Source organism: Aptenodytes patagonicus, chromosome 1, assembly GCF_965638725.1.
Source record: "Aptenodytes patagonicus chromosome 1, bAptPat1.pri.cur, whole genome shotgun sequence".
Lineage (NCBI taxonomy): Eukaryota > Metazoa > Chordata > Aves > Sphenisciformes > Spheniscidae > Aptenodytes > Aptenodytes patagonicus.
The window spans coordinates 182,553,293-182,578,113 of record NC_134949.1 but is presented as its reverse complement, the minus strand read 5'-3'; the positions used below and the strand labels follow the sequence as shown (position 1 = coordinate 182,578,113).

Sequence of the window (24,821 nt, the reverse complement as noted above, 5' to 3'; positions counted from 1 at the left end):
GAATAACTAACCATTTATTGAATGAGGTAGGGGTTCTGTGGGAAAATACAATATGTGATGGTGAAATTAAAATTGCACTGTACTATATGGATGGAATGCTGTCACATTAAGGTTGTAGAGGCATTCTGGTATTTCCTAATGTTAGTCTTACGTCTTTTGAAAATCAGGGATGGTCCTTTAACATAGGCTTTGGATGTAATTTTTCTCAATGCATGAAGACAGTCACATCTAAAGATTTTACAGTAACATCTGATACATTGACAATTCTGGCAGTTTTCTCAAGTTTACAGTACAGGAAAATTCTACTTCATTAGTAATAGCAGCAAAGTGGAAGGATTTTCTATCCAGGATGTCTAATTGTACTTTCAAGGTGCTTCCTATGGCCCCTGTCTCTACAGGACAATGTGCCAGCCAATTTTGAGAAATACTTCATCTAATCTTATAAAAAAGTCATCATTTCTTTAAGTGGAAAATAAGTTATCAGTAAACTCTTCTACACTGAAACATCTTACGATGGCCAGTATCTTTTGGTATTAAAAGTCTGCACTAAACTCAAGGCTGCTCACACAGCAGTTACAGAAGACTTAAGGTGAAGCTTCTACAGCCCCTTTGCTGCCCACCCCCTCCATGAAGTGAACATGCTCATTTTCTTCTTAGAGTCCGTTTCCTTTCGGGTCCACTCTCTGAACTTGCTCACCATCACTCTGACATGAAACATTTAAATATACTCTGTTCCGTCATTTCTGTATGGCAGTGTCATATTTCTTCTCTTTGGCTACTTGGACTTTTTGGCAACAATTATAGGCGAAAAATACAGGAACATTAAATTACATCAGTAGGAACACACACATGTTGCCAATGAAAAATGAAAAAGTGAATGAACGTTAAAATAAAATTTCATGTCAGAATAGGCCTATAAACTGAGTTATTTTTAAGAAAAATGTCAGCAGCTACCTTGGTTAAATAAATTAATAGTAAATTTCTGCTACTGGATAACAGGAAGATATATATATATAAAAACAAGTTATAAACAAGTATAACGCAACCAGTGCTGTGATATATTTAGAGAATTAGCAAAGTTTAGTTTCATATATTTAATATGCAGTGGAAAACTACTGTGCCACTGGGCACTTTTTCAGCTGGAGGTATTGGTTTCTTCTGCTTTATTCTTAATTCTGTCTATAAGTATTAGTAACATTCTATGGATAAAGTGCAATTTTTGATTCTGGCATGCTGCTCTGTTCTAACTTTTACAATGTAGAATTATTTCAAGTTGCTATTAATATGAGGTATGTCCTTTATATTTTCATATATCTTTCTGCTGAGTGAAAAAACCTGATGTAGTGAAACTGCTAACAAGCTGAGCCTTTGAAACCATGGGCAGGTGATGAAAGCCACCTCATGTCTAAAGCATCCCCAGGTCACAGCTGTCACACTCACTGCAATTCATTGCTGTCACAATCTGCTGTCCCTGCTTGTTGTTGCTCTCCTCTTATTCATCCAACACATATATCTAAACATTCCATTACAAAAAGACATCTAATGTTCGTCTCATGTTCGAAAGGGCACAACACTCTTCTGAAATATAATTCTGAAGATTTTAGAGCTCAGAGTTCACTGCCAAATCTAAGGTGTTGCTTTGTAAGGCTTCCCTTGTAATTTTGTCTTTGTCTCATCTCCTGAACATAGCAGGATAAAATGTTTGGTCAGTACATGATCTCAGCTTTATTCCAACTTCTTATCATGAAGAAATGAAATATTGCCCAGTAATAGAAAGGCATTTGAAGCTTTGTGAATTTAAAGATAACAGCACTAACTGTGAACTCGGTGAATTGGAAGGAAAGGTCAGCAAGTCATCTACTATGGCACTGTTCACAAAGGCAATTCTTCTATCCAATGAACCAGGTTGCTTATAATCTGAAGACTCAGATTTTCTAAGACTTAATTTTTTTCTTTGTTACTTAATTAGGTAAGGTTACTATTGATTTACTTTTCAGAGTTGAAATTTCTCATAGGTCTTCTAACTTTCAAGCAGAGTTTAAACTTGTAAACATCTTGTAGTCTAATTTCAAATCTATGCTGTCATTTCAGGTTACAACTATGAACTCCAAGACGAGTGATTCACAGACTTTTCAAATCAACTTGTGGAAACATTGTCACTGAGGAAAAACACTTAAGTAAAATTAGGGTTAAAAAAATGAGCCAGAAGATAATGAAAAGAAAACCAAAAAGTCTAAAAATGTAGCAGTAAAAGAAAAGAATATATGATTCTAATAACAAACAGTTTTGTGAAAGAGAGCAACTGCACTATTTATCCATTTCTGTAAAAATAAAGAAAAAGCAGGTTTGACCTTCTCACGTACACCTATTCTCTAAGATATTTATTTTGATTGTAGTATAAGTTATTATTCATAAACTTTACATTGCCAGTGCAAGGTTCAAAAAGTCTGCCGATTAGAGAGTTTCCTGCTCAACTACTCAGTGCATATAATTCAATGGACACTAAAATCACAGCCTCTGACTATGCCTAGCAAGGAACAGGTAAATTGCCAGTGACATTATGTCCATGCTCATGGGAAGAAAATCCCCCTAACAATGACCTCATGCTTTTATGTTGCTGGGGTTTATGATTCAATGCTGTTCAGCATTAAAAAACAGGAACATAATTACTTGGCCGTGCTATCTCTATCCACATGACCATATTCATCTGACATAGACAAAACCAGAGGACATAAATATAGACATATGTTGTACCACAGAGGGGCTGAAGGAAAGAGTAGGAAAGTCCTGCAAGAGTAAGTTCCTTAGCCCTTACAGTATTATTGAAATAACTATGTACAGCAAGCTCTTACATTTAGAAGTGAGTTTTGGATGGCAGATTAATGCTTGTGTTTATGTATTTACCTGTAGTACAAATGTATTGTGGGCAATATGTCACAGGCCTTGACTGAAGAAGTCACGGCAGCACTTAGGTAGTGTCTCCATCAGGTTCTATGTAAATGTCCCAAAACTCTAACTTAATTGTGTAAACCTTAAAAGATTTCTATTTTGAGTTTTTTATATTTTGTATTTTTTTTGAGTGAGCACACTTTTCTAAATAGAACTTAGGTTAATTTGGCCATTTAAAAACAATTCATTGAAAATCCACATCTTTTTAATTTACGGTTATGTGCAAACCAAATGGGAACATGAAACCTGGTTTGTTAAATAACTTGCACAAGATGTTATGCCAGAAGCTGTGCAAAAGTTGGCAGCTATGATGAAGATTTTATTAGCATGAGTACAGGAAAGTTGAATTTTCAGAAATGACAGAGATAAATAGTGTAGATTATTAATACAAACAAATGCTTAAATAAGCAAGAGTTTGAAAAAAAAATTATGATTTTCCAGTTACAAAGTGCTGCTAAAATGTTTCAAACAGAGAATCAAAGTTGCTAGGTACTTTCAAAATCTTCATTTAGATTGTTATGAAATTATATTTCCAACTAGATGAGCTAGAAGAATGAACTTGTTAAGAAGTTAAGGAACTCTGGAATAAGGAAAATTTGCTGGTATGGCACTGCCTATGGTTAAAATAATACACGTAGTTACATGATGACAGAGTCTCCCTTTCAGAGTCCAATACTTTTAAACCTATTAGACAGGTTTAGATCAGATGAGCCAAAAGTGCTTTTCAGTTAAGTGCTTCCTGGGTCCAGCAATGTTCCATAATGGGGTGAGATCTGTGAATACATCAGGACCTGCCTTCCACAAAAAGAAACCTTTCTTACATAGCCCAGGAGCTATGCTGTACTCCAAATGTACCTGATTTTGGTAACTTGAGACAAAAATCAGGGGTCACGTTGGGGTATGCTACCATAGACATATTTAAATGTAGGCCACAGTAACTTAGGCAACTTTAATAGCTAGATTTATCTTGTAAATCAACTTCACAAGCTAGAAGTGAGCTTGTCAAAGTTTAGAAACAGAAGGTTACCAATGCTTGTGAAGGTCAAATTTTGTACTCTTACATATGAAATCAAATAGCTCACAGAAAATGAAAGAGGGAAAATAGTCAGAAAAATAGTGAAAACAAAGTTTTGTTGCCATAGTAATTCATACATGTCAGGTGTCATTTAGCATGTACTCCACCCCAATCTTCATTTTTTAGATACCTCTGTAATACCAGTGGTCACTGTTCCAATTAAGAAAATAAGTTTAGAATGAAATAGAGCACCACGTATGTTCCAGAGAACTTTAGCATCGTATAACTCTCACTAAATACCGCTCAAGTGAAAATAGAAAAACAAAGGTGCAGAAATCACCATGTAATCGACAGTTAGTTAGCAGCAGAGTGTTTATATTCCCAAGATATGAGCAAGATGGATGTTAGGGGTGGAATCTAGCCTTGCTGACATAGCACCTAAAGAAACAATTCTTCTCAAACCAATGTCTTAACTCCCCATGTCATCAAAGGTGAGAAAGGGATGCCACTGAAGGCCTCCAAAGGAGATCCTACATTTGAAAGTGCAGGTACCTAAATTAGGTCAGCAGATCATATTTTTCTAGGTCAATAGCAACGTAGATTTGTTGACTTTTAACTGAATGGTTCTTTCCGATTCTGGGCTTGTTAGGTTAAAGAGGACAGGAGCATAAGCATGTTGAACGTCTCTATAAAGTCAGACCTCTTCACTCTGCTTAAATCATCACGAATTTCAAAACTTTTGCAACTCTTGATTTGAAGGTCCAAGAGATTTTAAGTTTACCCATTTTTTGTCAAAGAAATTGCATTAATGGACAGATTTCCAACATAGCCCTAAAATATCAAATAACCTTGCCTTCGCATGTCTATTTCTAACATATTAATGTTACATAAAAGCACAAAAGTTTGTGTACTTTCTGTATCTCATTTGTTAGAACTAAAGAAGGATAACAGGTAACATGTAGGCATCTGAATAAATGTCAAATCAAATTATAAATACCTAGTGGTAAGGGAGAAATGCCTTTCAAATTAAAACAGATCATCTTCAGTCAGAAGGAGAGAAGACTCCGTGACTCTGCTAAATATCTCTATAACCAGATTAATTCAGTTATAGGCAGCAAACAAAACCTAAAATGGGTAGACAATTTCAGGTATCAGGTACTTTTGAGATATCTCTACAATACTACAGTTCTGGCCTGCAGACTACTGGGTCTGTTCTGTGCAACTTTATTCCGTTCTGTTCTGGGATTTGGCAATTTAGGTTCTACAGAGGTAAAATGTCAAGCCTTTCAGCCTTCTTCAGATAATTTGCAGCATTTCAGTTCAAATGCTTAGATTTAGAAGTTGGAAGAACAGTCTCTTGCAGTTTAAGAAAGGAGTAATTTCTTCCTTGACATGTTGAGGAATGTTGCCATTAGATTAGAGACTATGAAATATGAGAAATCAGAAAGCTGTGTATTCTGTACGAAAAAGCTTCAACTTGAGCACTGTTTTGATACTGATTTAGAGAGGGGGAGGAGAACTGAGAGTGTAACACTGGCCACCAGCAGCCTACTGTGTTCCCAGAGCTACAACAGCTGGGTTTCTCGTATATATTGACTTTCTGACTTACCTTGTAACATCTGACACCTACCCACCTTTACAATATTTACGACAATTGTGAGTGTGCTAGATTTTTTTTGTTGTTTTTTGGTAATATATAGTTACCTTAATAACAGATGTCTCAACTCTGGATGGAGGACTCTGCACTTGTGCTGCTGCTGCCATGTTGGCGATGGTACTAAGGTGGTTCATCTGGCTCATTGCCATCGTGACAGACGCTGGAGGTAGGCTCACAGGAATTAACGGGTGGGGCATCATCATAAAAGGAAGTTCCAATCCTGGTGGGGGAAAAAAAAAAGGGAAATAGGTTTATGCATCTTTTTAAAACACTGTCTTTTTTTTCTCCTGATGGACAATAGTCAAGTGATGGGTGACAAGATGGTTCACATTGCAGGACAAAGCAGCTATATGTCAGTTCTCTTGCGGGATATGCATGGGTAAATCACTAGCAACCATGGAGGGTTTCTAGCCACAAGGAGAGGCTATTAGACCTCTTAGTTTGTTCATATCAGTGTAATGTATGATATCATTGCTAAGCAATGGCTGTTTATTATCTTTTTTAATATCTGCTGTAGGGTGCCTTAGCAATGCATTATTATGCCACTGATGCACAGGTTAGCAGTTATTTTAAGTATCAATTTTATTGCATATGTATTTGTTCTTTATCGTCTCCACTTCCCCTGCTTAATACTTTAAAGGAAGTATTCCAATATTCCCCACATTTTTGATTTTTCATAGCCTATTTATATCAACACAAAATAAAGACAGGAATTGGAAAACTGCTCATGTTAGTGCTGAAAGATGTCAACCCGTACCATTTGGCAGAAGGTGGTTCTGTTGAAGAGGGTTGAGAGGATGGCTAACTGGAACATTATGCTGTCCAGGCAAGTTGGGGTGGTTAACAGAGGCCTGTGATCCTTGGGTGGGGGGAGACTGAAGTTTTTCTTTATCCCAAGAACCATCACTGCTGCCTGTGGGGAATGAATATATATTATTTGGATGAAGGAAGACTCCAAATTTTCAATGTCTGAATTTGCAAGCAAGGCCAGCAAGCTAACCTTTTTTGCAAGTGGCTTTTTTTTTTTATTTATTTATTTTTTTAGTATGTGGGTTGGGGGAAGGACTTTTGGGTTTTTTTTTTCCACCCTCTGAAAAAGATATGTAAGGATAACTTTTTAAGGTTAAGAGTTAGAACACAAACCTAAAAGTATTATAGTTGTGCTCATTCACATGAAGTTTGTGTTTGATGTATATTTTACACATACTTTTGCCATTCTTAGCAAGTAAAACTACATATGGCATTTGTTTTATACATGAGAGAATATTTTTGCCTGCAAAATGTCTAAAAAAAGAATATTGCCTGTTATGCCAATTAAAATTTAAACTACATTCATATTTCTTCTTGTATTTGTGAATAAATAAAAATTATAGGAAGTAACTAAAAATTTAGTTTATTGAGGGCACCAACATGCATGTATTTTTGCTTGGCTGACAATCCTATTTTGTATATTCAATTTTTATTTCATATTATTAATTAAAATATAAGGGATTATTAATCGATTCCTGCAGTCTTCTGCTAGTGGAACAGACTAACAACAAGGAAGAATGCGGACAAGTAAGTGTTGAGATGAGCAGTAATTCATATATTTGAGAAATACCCTTTTTCACTATTGCAGACCTCCTCATAAAAAATACCCACAGAATTGAACAGAAGGATACAATTAAAGGACAATACTAAAAATTCATATAACATTATTAACTTGTACATTTATATATAATGAAAAGTTTAAAATCTTCCAATCTGGTGACTTACATTATTCATGGTGCATATTTATGTATAATGCTGAGATTGAGTATATGTATGTTTACGCATACAAAGTAATCTATACACTCATTGTGTGAGTTTATTCACCATATACGATCAATAAACACTGTTTAAATAGATTAACAAATATGTATATATGCATGCATTCTCAGCTGTATCAATATACGCATCAGCAATACGATTGCTTCCTTTTTCATATAGAGCACAATTTCACCCTCCTGACTTTGAAAGTTTCTACTGTTTTCATGGGATTTTTTCTTAATAAGGACTTTAGGGTAACATCAGCTAAGACCTATTTAATCTATACTCAATTTCTATTTAGCATTAGGGATTACAGCGAAATGCATATTTCTGAATGTTTTTCTATATACATCTTACTACTTAATGAACAACGGGGCCTAAAAAACAACAGGACTAATACCACCTCCTCCTTACTTCAGTAGAAACAAGATTAGCACATTAGTCTTGACAATTTTTAACATCATTTTCATGGGATGACAAAAGCACAAAAGTTGGTAGAATTCCAATTTAATTTCTCTAGATCTATTAAAAACCTGATTGTAAAAGCTGTACAACATAGTTTATAATGAAAAATACTCCATTATTGCCATGATTTTCTTTCCCTAGTTACTTCATGAAGACAGTTTAGGCTCAATATAAATTCTAAGTCATTACCTCAATACTGTCTCAATCCCAATGTAAATTGTTCAGAAGTAGGTAATGAAAATTCAGCTCAAACTCTCCCGCAATCAAACAAAGCAATTTTATGAAACAATGAAAAGAATCAATTATATGAGATACTTTTATTATTTTACAAGAAATTGTCGTAACCTTTATGCAGTGTACATAGTTGAGCTGGTTAATACATGATTTGAATCTTATCACCTCTGATAAGTGAACATGTTTTCTTGTATTTTGAGAACTCAGAGACTTAAAAACCCACGAACCTGCTTTCAAACACATACGTAATTGAAGGAGCTAAATCTTAGCTGGAAAAATATTTTTTTTCCTTCTAATTTTCTTTTCTCCAATTTTCTGCTTTTTGCCACTGTGACATATACATTTCACTTATTTTGAATATTCTTCCATTAAAAAATATGACCCTGGAAGTGAGAGTTAAATACAAAAAGTGAGTTCATCTCATTTAATTTTAGCCAAAATGTAGATGTTGATGCAGATTCAACAGAGGAAAACAGGTAGTTCCAAATGGTAATTCATCCCATCTTAGGGCATGTGTCCCTAAAATAGTAAAGCTGTTTTTATGGTACTTAGGGCTTCATTAAAAAACAACCACCGAAAATCTGACTACACAATGTCAAGTCCTAAGCAGGAAGGAGCCCAATCTTAATTTTTGCATCTGTTCAGAAAAGTTGGAGAGAACTTTGTTCTGGCAGATCATGCAGTGGAGCACGTACTGCTTGTCCATCTTGCTCTAGTTTCATTGTGGATGTGGTACTGCCTGTCCTGCTGTGGCTAATGTGAAGGCAGCAAAGTCCCTCTACGCTGGCTAGCTCAGCATAAGTGTGATTGCACTGCGATTGAGATGAAGTTGGCACTGCCTGGTGATCATGTGATGCCCAAATGAAACGAAGAGGGAAAGACCGCAAAAGACAAATGGAATGAATGGCCTCTGGGCATGCCTTCATCTGTACAGTAACTGCAGAAGAAGATTTTACAAATGGCTTAGGCTTAGATGGCTTAAGTAAGATGAATCTGGGCCAGAATGCCTTGTTTTTGTAGCTACAAACTCTCCTGTCTTCACCATCCACTGAAAATTCTTTTTTGGACATGTATTTTTTGTTCTTTATAAAAAACAGAGATAGAAAAGGCTATGTTTGTAAAATGTATTTCAGACTTGGAGCAAAATTCTCTAATTTACATGTAAAGTTATAGTATTCTTAACAAGGTCACCATTTTACAAATCCTTTAAGCTCATTGTTTTGTACTTTCCTATCAAAACGTGATGACATCCATATGTCATATATATATATAGGAATACATAAATAAATATATATTATTGTAATTATATGAATTTTTGTTAATATTATAAGCAAGGAATATTTTTGCATTTTATAGGACTGGTGAATTCCCAGTAATAAGATATTTTCCCTATTTATTAGCAAGATCTTCTACAGTACAGTTAATTTCATGTTACATGCTGGTGTTTGATACAGAGATGGAGTCAATTCTGCTGTGATCCTTCCTAACCTGGTCACAGAATTTTGCACGGTCAGTCATAGATTGCCAATGATGGCACTGCTTCTGTGGCTCAGAAATTAGAGCTTTTCTACAACAGTACTCCCTTCTGCCTCAAAATTACAGTGTCTATTGTTTTAGAGTGATACCAAACCCAATAATAAATTGGAAGAGAGAGGACAAGCTTCAGAAAGCGAAGTATCGAGGCTAGTGTTTATTTAGTGACAGATTCTTTTATACTTGTAGTCTGGCATCGTCTGTCAAGACTTGTTTACAAGGAAAATGATTCATAGACAGAATCCGATCCGTAACATTAGAAACCACTTTCAAACTACAGGCTGTTGCACTCCTGAACACTTTAAGTGGACAGACACAGATACAAATAGTCTTGGCCATTTGCTGTGTTTTTCTTACGTTAGTTAAGCGGAACAATTTTCCTCTTAGAGGAAACAGTTATTTTCATTAATGTCAAAGAGAAATAAGTGTTATTCCTTAGACACTACTCACCGTCTGCACAACTAAATGCAAGCTACCAGTTCTGTCACTTTTTACATTTGATTTTGATTTAATGTGTACAGTGGTTTCAAAGAGTATTAAAAATCTGTTGCCTTCTTCCTCTTCACTTGTTGCCCTGCTGGAGGCTTATGTTTTTCCAGTTTCCATCAGTGGTTGTCAAGTCTTTGTAATAGGATTAAAAGCTTGGACACCTGATATCCCTGGGTGCTGCAGTTTACCCTCATAAAAGCTGTTTGCTTTAAATTGAGAGAAAATCAGTTTTTAGTGGCATAATTAATTAAATTATGCAAAGTGTTCCAGATTCAGCATAACACTTTCTGAAGCAGCAATTGGAAGCTCTACATTGCATTCAAACTGCATTTCAATTGATGCTGCACTAGGCTGACCATAGAGTAGCATTTTCAAGGCTTTCAAGCACAAGGGATCCAATTTTGAAATGCAGATGCTTAATGTTGAGTGCTCAGACCCCATACATGTGCACTTGAATTGGCAATTTGGTAGCCAACTACGTATTTCATGTGCTATAGTGCTAATACAAGCACTCAAAAATTTGAAATTGAAGTTCCAAATGTAAGTACCTGTGCTTAAAAACTGAGCTCAGATTGTCTCACATTTACTCATCACAGACAACCCGATGGAACAAAAATGACAATACATTTTCATAATTTAAAAGGCGGACTACAGAATTCAGTGTTTTCCCCATCACCAACATTTCAGCACATATTTTCCATAATGTGAGTTAGCTTCTCCCATAATCAGCAGTTACACAACAAACAATTATTTGTACACTGAAGTGGGTCTGTAAAAGCCTGATGCATGGATTATTTGTATTCATTAGTAGCACAATTAGGTAGCTAAGGATGGTAATAATAAATGAAAACAATTCTGGACTGGAAGGTAATGCAGCCAAGAAAAAGAAAATGAAGTAGAAAACTAGACTGTACAATGTCAGCCTCGCAAACAAACTCTGATCTAAACGTACCAGATTCATTTTTACAATCACATCTCTTATTTGCTTACTCCTTTTCCTTTCTCATTCTGTCTCCATTAGGATTCGGCTTGCCTAAATTTAGGTTCCTGTAATGTGAGTTGAGCAGTTCAGTTCCTGTGATAGTCAACAGGGATCTAGCCAACAGGCTCTGGAGAACTGTTGAGCTCCCTCTGTGGGGACAGACCTATCTTTTCTGAATCTCCCGCTTCCAGGGACTACAGTCCAAACCCAGCTCAATTGCCTAAACACACACCACCTCAGATGGCCAAAATAATTTGAGACATGTCTTATAGGGTCGGTGAGGACAACACAGCACCTGCAGGAGACCCCATGGCTATCTGGAGATGTAGATCAGGCAGGATACTCGAGGGCATCTAAGATAGTAGTACATACCTATGCCCAGGCAACTAAACCAAACCTTTCTTAATTATAGGTGGATTTTAGAAATTAAAATTAAGCTATCTGCCAGGCCCTCAGGTCTTCCCCTTCCTTTCATGTGGAAAACTTTGATATTTTACAGCATCCCAGGGAACACTTCAAGCCTGTCTTTAGGCAAGTGAATCCCATCCTGGCTCAGGAATGGTTTCAGGTACTATTACATACACAAGCAATATCACATGGCAAAAACACAAAAGAGAGCCTGAGCTTCTACTAATGACTCAAACCACTACTTTTTTTTTCTTTTTGTGTACTACTGATCTTCTTTCAGTCCCCTAATCTTGCTGTTATCTTCTGTTTGCTGAAACAATTTGTATCTCAGCAACAATTACCAAACAAAGCATCAGTATCAGCTGTGTTGGCTCATTTTTCTGAAGTGGACTATTCACTATCTAGGCTATTTATGTCCACTGGAAAATATGCATAATCAGCATGCTAAAAGTTGGTAAACTTAGCATCCTGACAGTGAGGAAACCTCTTCATAGAACTGTCCAAATCAAATCCTGCTGCTTTAGACTTTGAATTGCTATGAATTTGTGATTCCATTTTTGTATAATTCAGTCTCCTGAAATCAGCTGTAGTATTTACCTGCAATATATTAGTGTTGTGAGACTGTATAAAGGACAGACATCTATAGATAAAGGCACTTTTGTAAGACCTCTATGTTACTGCTGTATCATTAAAAACAAGAAGACCTTTGCCATATGTAAACAGTATCTGTCTCATATCATTGACACTTTGGAAAAAAAAAGTATTAGTACCTCTTTTAAGATCACAAAATGATCAGGAGAGCAAGTACTATGACATAGGAAAATAGTAAGTTATCCAAGACTTCTCTGGAACACTGTATTCTGCTCTAGATAAGGATTTTTTAATTTTTTTCCCCCCCTCACAAAGCCTTGCCTTGTTATTTTATGGTTATATAATCATGCTTATGCTCTTAAATAGACCATGAGCAATGTGGCCTGATAATTGTAAGTTTTTATAATTTTCTCTAACATAGTGGGCTTATGGGTCTGGTATTTGTAGTTCTGCTATTATCACGATGGAGCATAAATAGGTATAGCAGCAAATTCTGCCAAAAAAAAAAAAAAAAGGAATATTCTTTGATAAACATTTTCTCAAAGAAATATATAAAGCAGAAGCCAAGAGAACCTTTGAAATCACATACGGTTTCTTCTTTGCAGATAACAGTAGCAATCTGGAAAACAGGTTTTAACCTTGATCATGTCGACTGCTTCACTCACTGTCTTAATTTTATTGCATAGGTTTTTCTTGGCAATGGCAGAGAAATGGTAACTGCACTTTGCACTGTAAGCCAGATTTGTACCCACCTTACTCACCCTTTCTGTATGTATGTTCTGATAAATAAAAACTGCAGTATGAACTGCTAATTCCAGGAAATAAGATGGAATTTTAGATGCTGAAAATCAGAGTATATGCTTAATCATGAATCAGAAAATACTGAATTTATATAAACTAATAAGTGAAAGAATTTTTTTTACAGTGACAATGAATCCCATGGAATATATATGTTATATTGTATACTAATCCTTCATTATTTCACCAAAAAGATTAACACAGAAAAAGCTTTTTTAAAATTGAATTTAATGAATAATGAAACTGTTCAACACAAGTGAAAGCTCAGCAACTCAGTTACAGGCTGTGTGACATTTACCTAAAAATAGATTTTCCATTTGTCTCCTTTCACAAATACCTAACTTGGCCTCATTTCATAGATAATATACAGTTTATTTTTACGGATATATGATAAGAGTGCAATATAGACATCTAAATGTAAAACTGTGACATCATCAAGAAATAAAAAATTAGGTGCAGTTGTACGCACTGTATTCAGGAAAATAATAACTGGACAACATTTTACTGTCAGGTACACCTGGGCAAATATGTTAACTTCAGAGCAGAAAGCTAGAAGTAGAGCTAGTCCCTTGATGTAGAGTTTTCATAATATGAAGACTAATGAGCTATCAGAAGCCAACCAAAATCAGCAAAAAACTACATTTTCTTTCTCTCTCTTTCAACATGATAAACATTAGAAATTCTTAAGTGAACATCTCGATTATAGCTGCATGTGCTTATTTATAAAAAAAATCCCATGTAATAGATAATTAATATATTACTATATATTCTCATTGTATGTAATTGTGTATATGAATATTTTCTGTATACTTAAGGAAAAGGTGAGACAGAATATTCTTGACTGAGTAGTATATAACTTTGTGTTTAGAACATTTTCTGGGAAATATGGATTTAAGTTATTTTAGCATAAGATCTCCTGTTGCTTCAGTTTCATAGAATCATAGAATCATAGAATCATTAAGGTTAGAAAAGACCTCTAAGATCATCGAGTCCAACCGTCAACCCAACACCACCATGCCCACTAAACCATGTCCCTAAGCGCCTCATCTACACGTCTTTTAAAAACCTCCAGGGATGGGGACTCCACCACTTCCCTGGGCAGCCTGTTCCAATGTTTCACCACTCTTTCAGGAAAGACATTTTTCCTCACGTCCAATCTAAACCTCCCCTGCCGCAACTGGAGGCCATTTCCTCTCGTCCTAGCGCCAGTTACTTAGGAAAAGAGACCAACACCCACCTCGCTACAACCTCCTTTCAGGTAGTTGTAGAGAGCGATGAGGTCTCCCCTCAGCCTCCTTTTCTCCAGGCTAAACAACCCCAGTTCCCTCAGCCGCTCCTCAGAAGACTTGGTCTCCAGACCCCTCACCAGCCTCGTTGCCCTTCTCTGGACACGCTCCAGCACCTCAATGTCCTTCTTGTAGTGAGGGGCCCAAAACTAAACACAGGATTCGAGGTGCGGCCTCACCAGTGCCGAGTACAGGGGCACCATCACTTCCCTACTCCTGCTGGCCACACGATTTCTGATCCAGGCCAGGATGCCATTGGCCTTCTTGGCCGCCTGGGCACACTGCCGGCTCATGTTCAGCCGGCTGTCGACCAACACCCCCAGGTCCTTTTCTGACAGGCAGCTTTCCAGCCACTCTTCCCCAAGCCTGTAGCGCTGCATGGGGTTGTTGTGGCCAAAGTGCAGGACCCGGCACTTGGCCTTGTTGAATCTCATCCAGTTGGCCTCGGCCCATCGATCCAGCCTGTCCAGGTCCCTCTGCAGAGCCTTCCTACCCTCGAGCAGATCAACACTCCCGCCCAACTTGGTGTCGTCTGCAAACTTACTGAGGGTGCACTCAATCCCCTCATCCAGATCATCGATAAAGATATTAAACAAGACCGGCCCCAGTACTGAGCCCTGGGGAACACCGCTCGTGACCAGCCACCAACTGGATGTAACTCCATTCACCACAACTCTCTGGGCCCGGCCGTCCAGCCAGTTTTTGACCCAGCGCAGAGTACACCTGTCTAAGCCGTGAGCCGCCAGCTTCTCTAGGAGAATGCTGTGGGAGACGGTGTCAAAGGCCTTGCTGAAGTCCAGGTAGACCACATCCACAGCCTTTCCCTCATCCACTAGGCGGGTCACCTGGTCATAGAAGGAGATCAGGTTGGTCAAGCAGGACCTGCCTTTCATGAATCCGTGCTGGCTAGGCCGGATCCCCTGGTTGTCCCGCTCATGCCTTGTGAGCGCCCTCAAGATGAACCGCTCCATAATCTTCCCCGGCACCGAGGTCAGGCTGACAGGCCTGTAGTTCCCCGGATCCTCCTTCCGGCCCTTCTTGTGGATGGGCGTCACATTGGCAAGCCTCCAGTCGTCCGGGACCTCCCCCGTTAACCAGGACTGCTGATAAATGATGGAGAGCGGCTTGGCGAGCACCTCCACCAGCTCCCTCAGCACTCTCGGGTGGATCCCATCCGGCCCCATAGACTTGTGAGTGTCCAGGTGGCGTAGCAGGTCATTGACTGCTTCCTCTTGGATTACGGGGGGTTCATCCTGCTCGCCGTCCCCGTCTTCCAGCTCGGGGGGCCGAGTACCCTGAGGATAACTGGTCTGCCTGTTAAAGACTGAGGCAAAGAAGGCATTGAGTACCTCAGCCTTTTCCTCATCCTCAGTGACAATGTTCCCCCCCGCATCCAATAAAGAAAGAAGATATATCTTTCTTTATAAAGAAAGAAGTTATCCTCATTCAATTTTTTTCTCTGTATAATCAGTATAATAGGCTCAGTATAATAGGCTTCATTTTAGTACAGTGGAAACTAAAACAGACCGGTCCAGAAACTTGTCCAAGGAGAAAGATGCAGGTTTAAGCTTCTTGAGTGACAGCGTTGTGATTCAGGCCTATGGGCAAGCGCCTAAGCTTTGCAGAAAATATGAATTTGGATGGGAGTTTGTGCATAACATCTACATTGGTCTGATGTAGGCAAGTCCTCAGTCGGTGTGGACCATGATTTCTGACCCCTGCTACCTCTAGTCTGAGTTTTACAGCATCTAATTCTAAATTAGCAGTGCTCAAAACCAAAAAAAGCAAATCAAAGCAATACACCATATATCTATTTAGTAACTTGTCTTCCTCCTGTTCTTTTTCTTTACTGAAGAATTATCTAGAATGATCCAAAAAGTTTTAAAAAATAATAATGTAATTAGTGTCCCTTTAACTCAAAAAGAAAATTTTTGCAGATTTTCAGGATACCTAAGTACAGCTGACAGTCCTGCAATATAATAAACTAACAAAAAATTAGTAGAAAATCCTCAGTAAATATACTTAAGTGCAAAAAGTATGCATAGATAAAGAGCATAAAGTGAGAAACCCAAGTTCCCACTGTCTTCTGTAACCACAAAGATACACACCACTAGTTTGACAACACTTTGCCCCACCTGTTTCAGCTGTGTTACAATACAGAAAAATAAGACATGCAAGATACATTGGACTTGAAGCATTGAAATTAAAAGTGAGCAGACCTCTGTAAACTCATGTTCAGTCTGTTCAGAAGAAGATGCACCAGGGATGAAAATGCAAAGCAGGGAGGTTGACATATTGCAGGTAACCGTGTTTATTGATGATTTAAAAAAAAAAAATGCTGAACTAAACAGGAATATTTCAATTTCCAGCACAAATGCTGCACAAACTCATAACAGTACATAGCCTCTAAAAGGTTGCACACAGAATACTTTCTTAAACATTATTCTTCAGATATTTACTCATTGATTTTTTTAGTCATTTTCTTAGAAAACAATGCTAAATTACCAAAAAATCAGTCCTTATAAATAAACAGATTAATATCCGGTCTTAAGCAAATTTTATAGCAAGGTCTCGTAGCAGTTACATCCCTATGCTCTCTGGGAAAACAACCACAAGTTGGCTGCATGAAACCCCACCAGCTGCAACAAGTTTCAGATGCTCTCTGGAGCACATGGCTGTCTTTCCCGTTCAGGGAAAAGGAGATTTGTGTTTGCCCAGATCTTGGCTTGATGTGCAGTGTGGGGCTGGACACACCTTGCCCCAGGAACAGAGGTTTCCTAATCAATGCCGTGCCTCTTCTACACTAGAAAACTGCTGCAGGAAAGCCAGTAGACTGCACGAGCTCCGAGGCTCATAGGAGCAATCACCTCCTCCTTTGGGAAGAAGGTGCTTACTCTCAAGTTGTCTATACAGCTCAGATTTAGCTCTCTCATGACCATTCTGATATAGGCTGTAATTTTTAGCTCTTACATAGTCTTTTTGTAAATTTGCAGCGTGTAATAGTCTCACACCTCAAAGGAATCCAGTGATGATGATAATTATTATTATTACTACTACTACTAATTTTAAATGCCCTTTTCCTAGCTTTTAGATACACAACTTCACAACTTCAGTGTTATTTGAACACATATGTATGTATCTGTGTGTACATCTCTACACGTCACACACACACACAAACCACACATACATAAATGATACAACAAATTGTCAGCTAGATATTTACTAAAAAAAATATTCTTTTTTCATACACTTGGATTTGTATACGGAGCATATATGTCAACTAGCTCGAAATCCAGTATGCTCAGCCTAGCAAACAAAATCATACTGTGAATCATGCTTCCTTCATTAAGGTTTAACACATATATTATCTTGTGTTCACCGCAGACTAAGAATCATTACTACAGCTCAGCTGTTATCCAGCACTTCATTATGCTACAGTAACTTCATTGTGCACTTAAGCCTTTAAGTTTTTTCCCTGGATTTCCATGTCCCAAGACAGATGACCATGCCATTCTGTTACTTAAAGAAGGAAATCTTATCTAAGAGTTCATGGATCCCGAGTCTTGTTTCTGGACTGCTGAAACTGTTCCTGCACATTATTTATTGTTTTCTCAGGATGATGATGACAAAAATGACAACTGCTATGACTAGTAGTAACAGTAGTAGTAATAATAGGTGATGCTTAGAGCAGGTGGACAGTCCTGGCCCCAAAGGGCTTACAGTGTGAAAATACTGTAAGAAACAGTATGTATACACAGACTACAAGGAACTTCACCCAGTAAGGAAGATCTATATATAAATGCGTATCTGTTACAATTGCTCCTCACAATTGCTGCTGTTTATGCAAAAAGGATAATTTTCTCTTTGAGATTTAATTTACCAACTATTATATTTTATATGATATTATTATATATACTATGTATTTTCCTATTATTTACATATTGATACCCTACCCCATTTACAACTGTTGCTGTTTTTCTGACTGGAGTCTTACAAAACAATCAAAGGTAAAATCCTAACGCAAAGGCAGCCAAAAGTAAGAAATTGGATTAAGGGGGTAGGAATATGAGTGATACAACTTAAACAGTAAATTTCTTAAATATTTTCTTGGATTTTTGTTATTTGCGGGGGGGTAACTGCTTTCTAATTAATTATGGTATTTTTGTTTCACTTTTAAAATGGAAAGACAGCACTGTCTTTAAGCTATTTAAAACAAAATATTTAATTTTCTTTACTTCTGAAGAAGTCTGGACCACTGTTACCAACAGCCATCTCTAGTGGCAAAAATTTTCACCTACTGCGGAAGAGACAAAGGAGCCAAGCCAGTGTTTCACACAAAAGCCTATTGTCATTAAATGATAGCATGTTACAATAATTTATTCAATATTGGCTTTAGAGTTGCCTCTTTTTTTTTTTCTGTAATAGTTCTAGGACAAGAAAGTTCTCCTAAGCTATTATACCAAGATTTAGTACTCTGAACTTTACCAACCCCACATGAATTTATAGTCATTCTAGTCAATCTAGTATCTTATATCAAACCAATTTATGCAGAACACATGCACCTTTTACTTGTACTTTAAACAGTATGTCTAAGCTGTGTCTTAGACAAAATTCCTAGCAAGGGATTTACATCCAGATCCATCTCACCTAGTAAAAATCGGGATGGTAGACTCCTTTGGTGGTCAGGAAAAGACATAAGCACGTCTTATTCTGTTTCCTAGCTCCATCAATCTTTTTCTGCATGACCAGTAATTCAGCTGGTCAGAGATGAGGGGCGGTACATAACAGGAGAGACAATAGGTACATACATAGACAAGAAAGTGCTTTTTCTTCACCCTGCCTTAACTCAATTAGTAATAATATTCTTCAGGTCAGAATTGTGGGTACAATGTTGACAGAGGTAACCTCTGTTCCCAGGTCTCTTGCTTTCTGGACAAGTTTCTTGACTAGTGTATACCTAAAAAGGTGGGCTAGATGCCTTCTCAGCAGCTTGCGTTCAGTCCTCTGCACACCAAATGGATAAAGATGTTTCTCCGTGTTAAGTCTATCAGACTTAAGTCTCTCAGACTTAAGCCCTACAAACAAGGAGATGTTACCATGCATTAGCATTTTACGTTGTCCAGCTCAGTACCAGGTATTTGTACCATCATTGATCCTAAGTTTCTCAAAACCACATGAAAACACTTCACTTGGTTGTCTGGATTCCATTACGGTGGCCAGGCACCTGAAAGTTGCTTCAAATTGTTCTGCCACATTGGAGCTGGCAGTGTGTTTTATTGCATACAACCCATCATTATAGAACATTATGGACTACAGAGAAGTCTGCACTGCTAATTTTTAGCTACCTCATATCAGATGAGGTGGATCTAGAAGTCAATCTTTGTCAGTGTTTTCTTTAATGCTCAGTGCTAGGCATGTTGTTGAATGGGGAATTCTGAAAACCATTAGCTTCTACCATGAGTGTTTTCTTGGTGTAATGCAAGGAACCATGATGCTGTCCGCTCAAGAGCAGAGGAGCATGTTATTTCATGTCCCTGTTACAGTACTGAGAATAGGTTTCCAGGTCTGCACCTTGATTTTTATCAAGACACAATCAGACAAAGCAGAGTCCCAAATATATTTTAAGGGTTGCTGGGACAGTCTGCTATCTGGGACTGGTATTCTGGGATTATCACTAATAAATCAAAAATGTCAGGTCATCGTAACCACTATATCTGTCCACCTTCAGCATAACCCAACCTCCACTTTGTCCATCACAGCATAAAGACAAGCCACAGCAGATTCTTCCGGAGTATTGGACTGTAAAACTATGTCATTTTCTTGTATACGAAACTCATCTGAGAATGCTCTCATGAATGTCTTTTAAGTGCTTCTCAACAGGGCCTAAGAGGTCTCTTCCTCTGTCAGACACAATTAATATGCATGTGCAAAGAGAAAAAATTGTGCATAATGTGTTGTCAAACTTGTTATTACTCTTATAAGAAAATATAAGTGAACTGATCTTTGTAATACATGCTGCTTAAGTAAAGAAAAGCAACAATGTTAATTTTAGATTGAAAAATCTTTAGGCATAGACCTTGAACTGAAATTTTAGACAAGAGCCAGAATTTTTCCTGATGCTCAAGGAAAAATTATACAAAAATTGTGTCTGCTTTTCTAATTCTAAAAACTTTTTTATTCTGATTTAAGATTTCTGTCTCTTTAAAATGAACTGGAACATTTTTTCAAAAGCTTTGCTTTTGCAAACAATCTGTCTAGTATATAGTCAATATAGATTTCTGACAAAAATAAATGTAATGACTACTGGTTTATAGTAAAAGCTGCATTTCTCACTTTAAATCACCAAGACATAAATATACAGAGAAATCATTAACAGGCAACAATAATCCTAGAAATCAAATCCTAGAAATCAAATTTGGCCTAAAGGCCAGAATAACTTGAGTGGTATTCCTAGAAATGGAATTATAAGTAGTACTACCTGACATTTGGCATACAAATTTGGCATACAGCTTACATGTCCTGCAAGATGTGGAATACATAATTCCACAATTATACTCCGTAACAGGAAAACATCTACAAATCATTTTTAAGTATCTTTCCCTTTAAAAGATTGAGACTGAAATCCAGTTTCCATTTAAGTCAATGAGACTTGACTACGGCCCAAATTTCATTCCGGTTCCTTTGATGTACCAGTCTGAGCACAGCTGAGTACAAAGATACAAGTTCTAATTCAAAGTAGTGCCGAGGCATGTTAGCTCAAGGGATGTACAAATGCTAAAAATTGGCTAAAAACTTTATTATCTTGTGGTTAATCTATCAAGGGATAAAATGTTACTTGAATATGAGATATATGATAACAGAGTATTTGTCCTGTTAAGTCATTCACTAAAAAAGGAAATTTAAAAATCAAGACTACCTTTAGTTTCCACAGGTATTTCTGTGCCGCCTTCAGGATTGATACTGTGTTAAAGTATTAGTACAATTTTTCAAGCAGATTACTCCGAACATAATGCTTTGAAAAATTTAAAAAAGGAGAACAGATAGTAAATGTCATTTCTTTCATAGCTACAAAATGCAAACTCCAAGTGTTTTAACCTAATGAATAAATGAGTTTGTCCTTTATGTATAAAATATAGTTTGTGTTTGTTGCACAAGTTTTTTAATAATAGATGAATTTTAGGTTTGCTTCAACATATTCAATAAAGTGTGATTAATTCGGTTTTTCAAAAATGCAAACTAGACATTACTATATTACTCTGCAAAATGCACAGCTTGCAACATTATTGTCTCTGTGGGATCTTAAATTGAATTGTAAAATGTGTCTTATTTCCAGTTTGATTTATGTAAGAAATTTCAGTGGATAATGCCCTTTTTGAAGTTTCAGTGCTTTCTGCAATGAAAAAATACATAACTAAAAATCATGACATAGCTTATTATAAATCACAGCAAAGTTTTATCCTTACATAATGTTCTACTTAAAAATCATATACTGATGCCACATACTATGTTCAATTCAGTGAATTAACTTTTTTTTGTTTCGTATTATGACAGATTATATAACGCATTTTTGACATGTTCTGTGATTTTATTGCGATATTCTAAGTAATTACCAAATCTCTTTTTCTCTAAAAAAGCTTTCCTGTGCCCTGAGAATTAATCTATGATACCATTTAACTTGGCTTTTTGAAGTAAATATCACTAGATAAAAAGCCAGCTGGTTCTGAATAATGGGATACTTGAATGAATGTATTAGTGTTTGAAAATGAGAGTACAAATCTTTTAAAAAGATTAATTTCCATAAGAAAGATAGCTCACAGATCTACAAAAGAATAAATTCAAAACATAATAAACTGGCAGAAAGGGAGGTAGATTAAAGTAAAGGCAGCAGCACCTTGTTATTGCAGCTGTTGTATAGCAGTGATTCTGTATCAATTACAACATTTGGTAGGTATGGGCAGCCTCTTCAAAGGTTTCAGTATAAAGCTTGAGCCTGGAATACACAGTACACCCTGAGTAATAACTTGAGTGATTAATTTTTTTTTCTTAACAGGACATAACTTTTGTTCCTAACAATCGAGTCTTTGGGAAGAGTTACAAAGACGCTTCTGACTTTAATGTGAAAAGCTAACATCAGTTTTGTTTTTTATTAAAGATTTGGATATGAATTTATCTTTATCACGAAAAGAGCTTGGCTTTATCACAGCACACAAATGCTGACATCAGCATGTAAACTCACTTTTGTTGTCCTATGGACTTTATTTTCAATATCCTGTTTCAAAATATGTTTCCTTGAATGCGTCTAGGATTCTGTTCACACAATTACTTTGGCCAAATATTAATGAAAACAAAGTTTGCTGATGCCACTAAGTACCGTGGGTTTGCATAAAATAAATTCTAAGACTCAAGGAATTAAACCGTATTGGGACAAACTTTAAAGTATGTGGGGTTTGTTTGTTTGTTTTCTGATGATGGGATTAATCTAGATCTACATGAATTTTTTCACTGATATGTGTGGAAGTCAGATTGGTCTAAGTAACCTATTCTGGGCAATCTCGTGAGTTTGTCAAGAAACACAGTATCCTTGAAGGATGTTATAAAGCATTATATTAGTAAGGTGCAGGGAATTACACCTGCCAAATCCAAAAAACAAACTGCGAGACTGTCTTCTGTGGTAACAGCCATGACGTGCTGAAAATGCTAGTACCAATATAATTTCGACAACAAAAGTTATAAGTTCCAAAATAATGTTCTTTTCTTGCAAAACTGCTGGCGAGCAGGTTTAGCAGAACCGTGGAGACCTGCGTGTCTGGACCATACCAGCGCAGCTGCAAGAGAGCAGTAAGTTTCTAAAGAAGTCTAATGGGAGTATGAAACACAATTGCAGAAATGTCTGTCTTAGCCAGACTCAGACTGATTTGCAAGTGATCGGAACCAGGTATTCTAATGTCATTTTAATGACAAATTTTAACTCCTTCCTCCAAAGCTTAGAACCATTAAACCAAATGAAAATATTTGAATACTGAAAGATATTCCTATTTCTTTCCCAACTTGTTCTCTGTGGAAGCTGAATCATTGCTGCTGTTGAAAACTAGAACGATGAATAATGGACTGAGGGCAGACATGAAAGAAAGATATTTTAGATAAAAATTTCAGCTTAAAATTTTACCAAGCTATAGCAGTGATTACTGAAGACACAGCCCATACATAAACTGTACTATGTATACATATATGCATATTCTTATATATACAAGTAAAAGACAAGATCCAACATAATTTTTAAAAGTATCCTAACAGAAAAGTTATTAGGAACATTGCAATTTAAGTAACATTTGTAACGTAAAAGTTATAAAAACATTCAGAACTGAAGTACCTTGTCCTGAACTTCCACTTTGTTCTAGTATTTCTTCAGTTCAATCAGCATATTTTGATTTATATCTTGTCTTATATTATGCATTTATAGAATTATTAGGTATATATTACACAGTTTTCAATATTTGCATACTTTCCACATGACTATAACAAAGCTTTTCTAATTCCAGTGCTTTCAAATGAACGTATTTAAAAAATTCTTTTGTATTCCATATTTTGCAATTTTGGCATATCACCACAAGTGGAACAAAAGCAGATCCTGAAATGTCAACATTTCACATGGAATGGATGTTCAAGTGTTCCTAACATGCAAAGTGCTTACAGTGACTATAAATAGACAGTGATGCAGACTACAAGTGAACTGCTTATATGAATGCTATTCAAAATAATAGTTGCAGAATGGCAGTGAAAGCAGAAGTTTAGGATATGGCCGCATGATCAAAGGAAATAATTAGTTAATAATTAGAGTTAATAATTAGTCCTTGATAGCTGAGTCAAAGTAAGTGGCCATGTTGCATGACAGAACCTGTTACCCTAAACTTTACCTATACCAAGAACACACTGCACGGTCAGCAGAACCCCATAAGGAACAAATTATTAAGCCGTGATAACTCACAGATTTTCATTCACATGCCCACCCCTCTTGTCAGGGATCGTTAGAGAAATATTATACTGAATATGCAAACACATATGACACTTGCGTGCACTAAAAATGTCAACTATACCATGTTTTCTGTACTATACAGTTATATTGCAAGGCACAGAAATGCTTGCTGCCCTGCCGGATAAAGATAATGACAAACTTCAGTGAAAGAAGCATCAAGTCGAAAGACGAGAATTATATCTGTGCAACAGCTGCGATGACTCATCTCAAAGATCATACTTTCCTCCATTATTTTAATTTGCTAAGTCAAATAAACTGCCAGACTCCCTTGTACTCTTTGAGAACATTGCAGACCTCCACACAAGAATGAGCTTTCAATGATTAAGAATAATTTGAACCAAGTAAATGAAACTAAAAACAAATCAGGGAAGTATTTCAAGATTAAGGCAAATGCCTATTGCAATGCAACTGAAAGGAGTTTAGACATTACAAATAATTCATCTTAGAATTCAGTGACATTTACTATGAAAAGATGTTTCTTTTTAGTCTTTGTTAAAACTGGCTACAAAATGTTTACAGCAATTTTCTGAAAGCAACTCCAGATTCTTTTTTAATCATACTACTTCAGGAAAGCTGCTTTTAGTTAAAATATA

The 24,821-nt window shown here is 36.7% G+C and overlaps 1 protein-coding gene across 8 annotated transcripts in view; it reads right to left on the bottom strand.

Annotated features, from left to right (window-relative positions):
• The window catches only part of DACH1 (dachshund family transcription factor 1), a 369,496-nt gene that overhangs the window by 115,709 nt on the left and 228,966 nt on the right, over positions 1 to 24,821 (bottom strand). For 5 of the 8 annotated variants that reach the window (XM_076362963.1, XM_076362970.1, XM_076362980.1 and 2 more), the window contains exons 4-5: positions 6,379 to 6,534; positions 5,669 to 5,841 (exon numbers count right to left, since the gene is read on the bottom strand). In XM_076362963.1, the coding sequence (XP_076219078.1) occupies positions 5,669 to 5,841; positions 6,379 to 6,534 (329 nt within the window). The remainder of the gene's footprint in view (positions 1 to 5,668; positions 5,842 to 6,378; positions 6,535 to 24,821) is intronic. The other 3 variants (XM_076363001.1, XM_076363010.1, XM_076363018.1) reach the window with 1 other exon arrangement.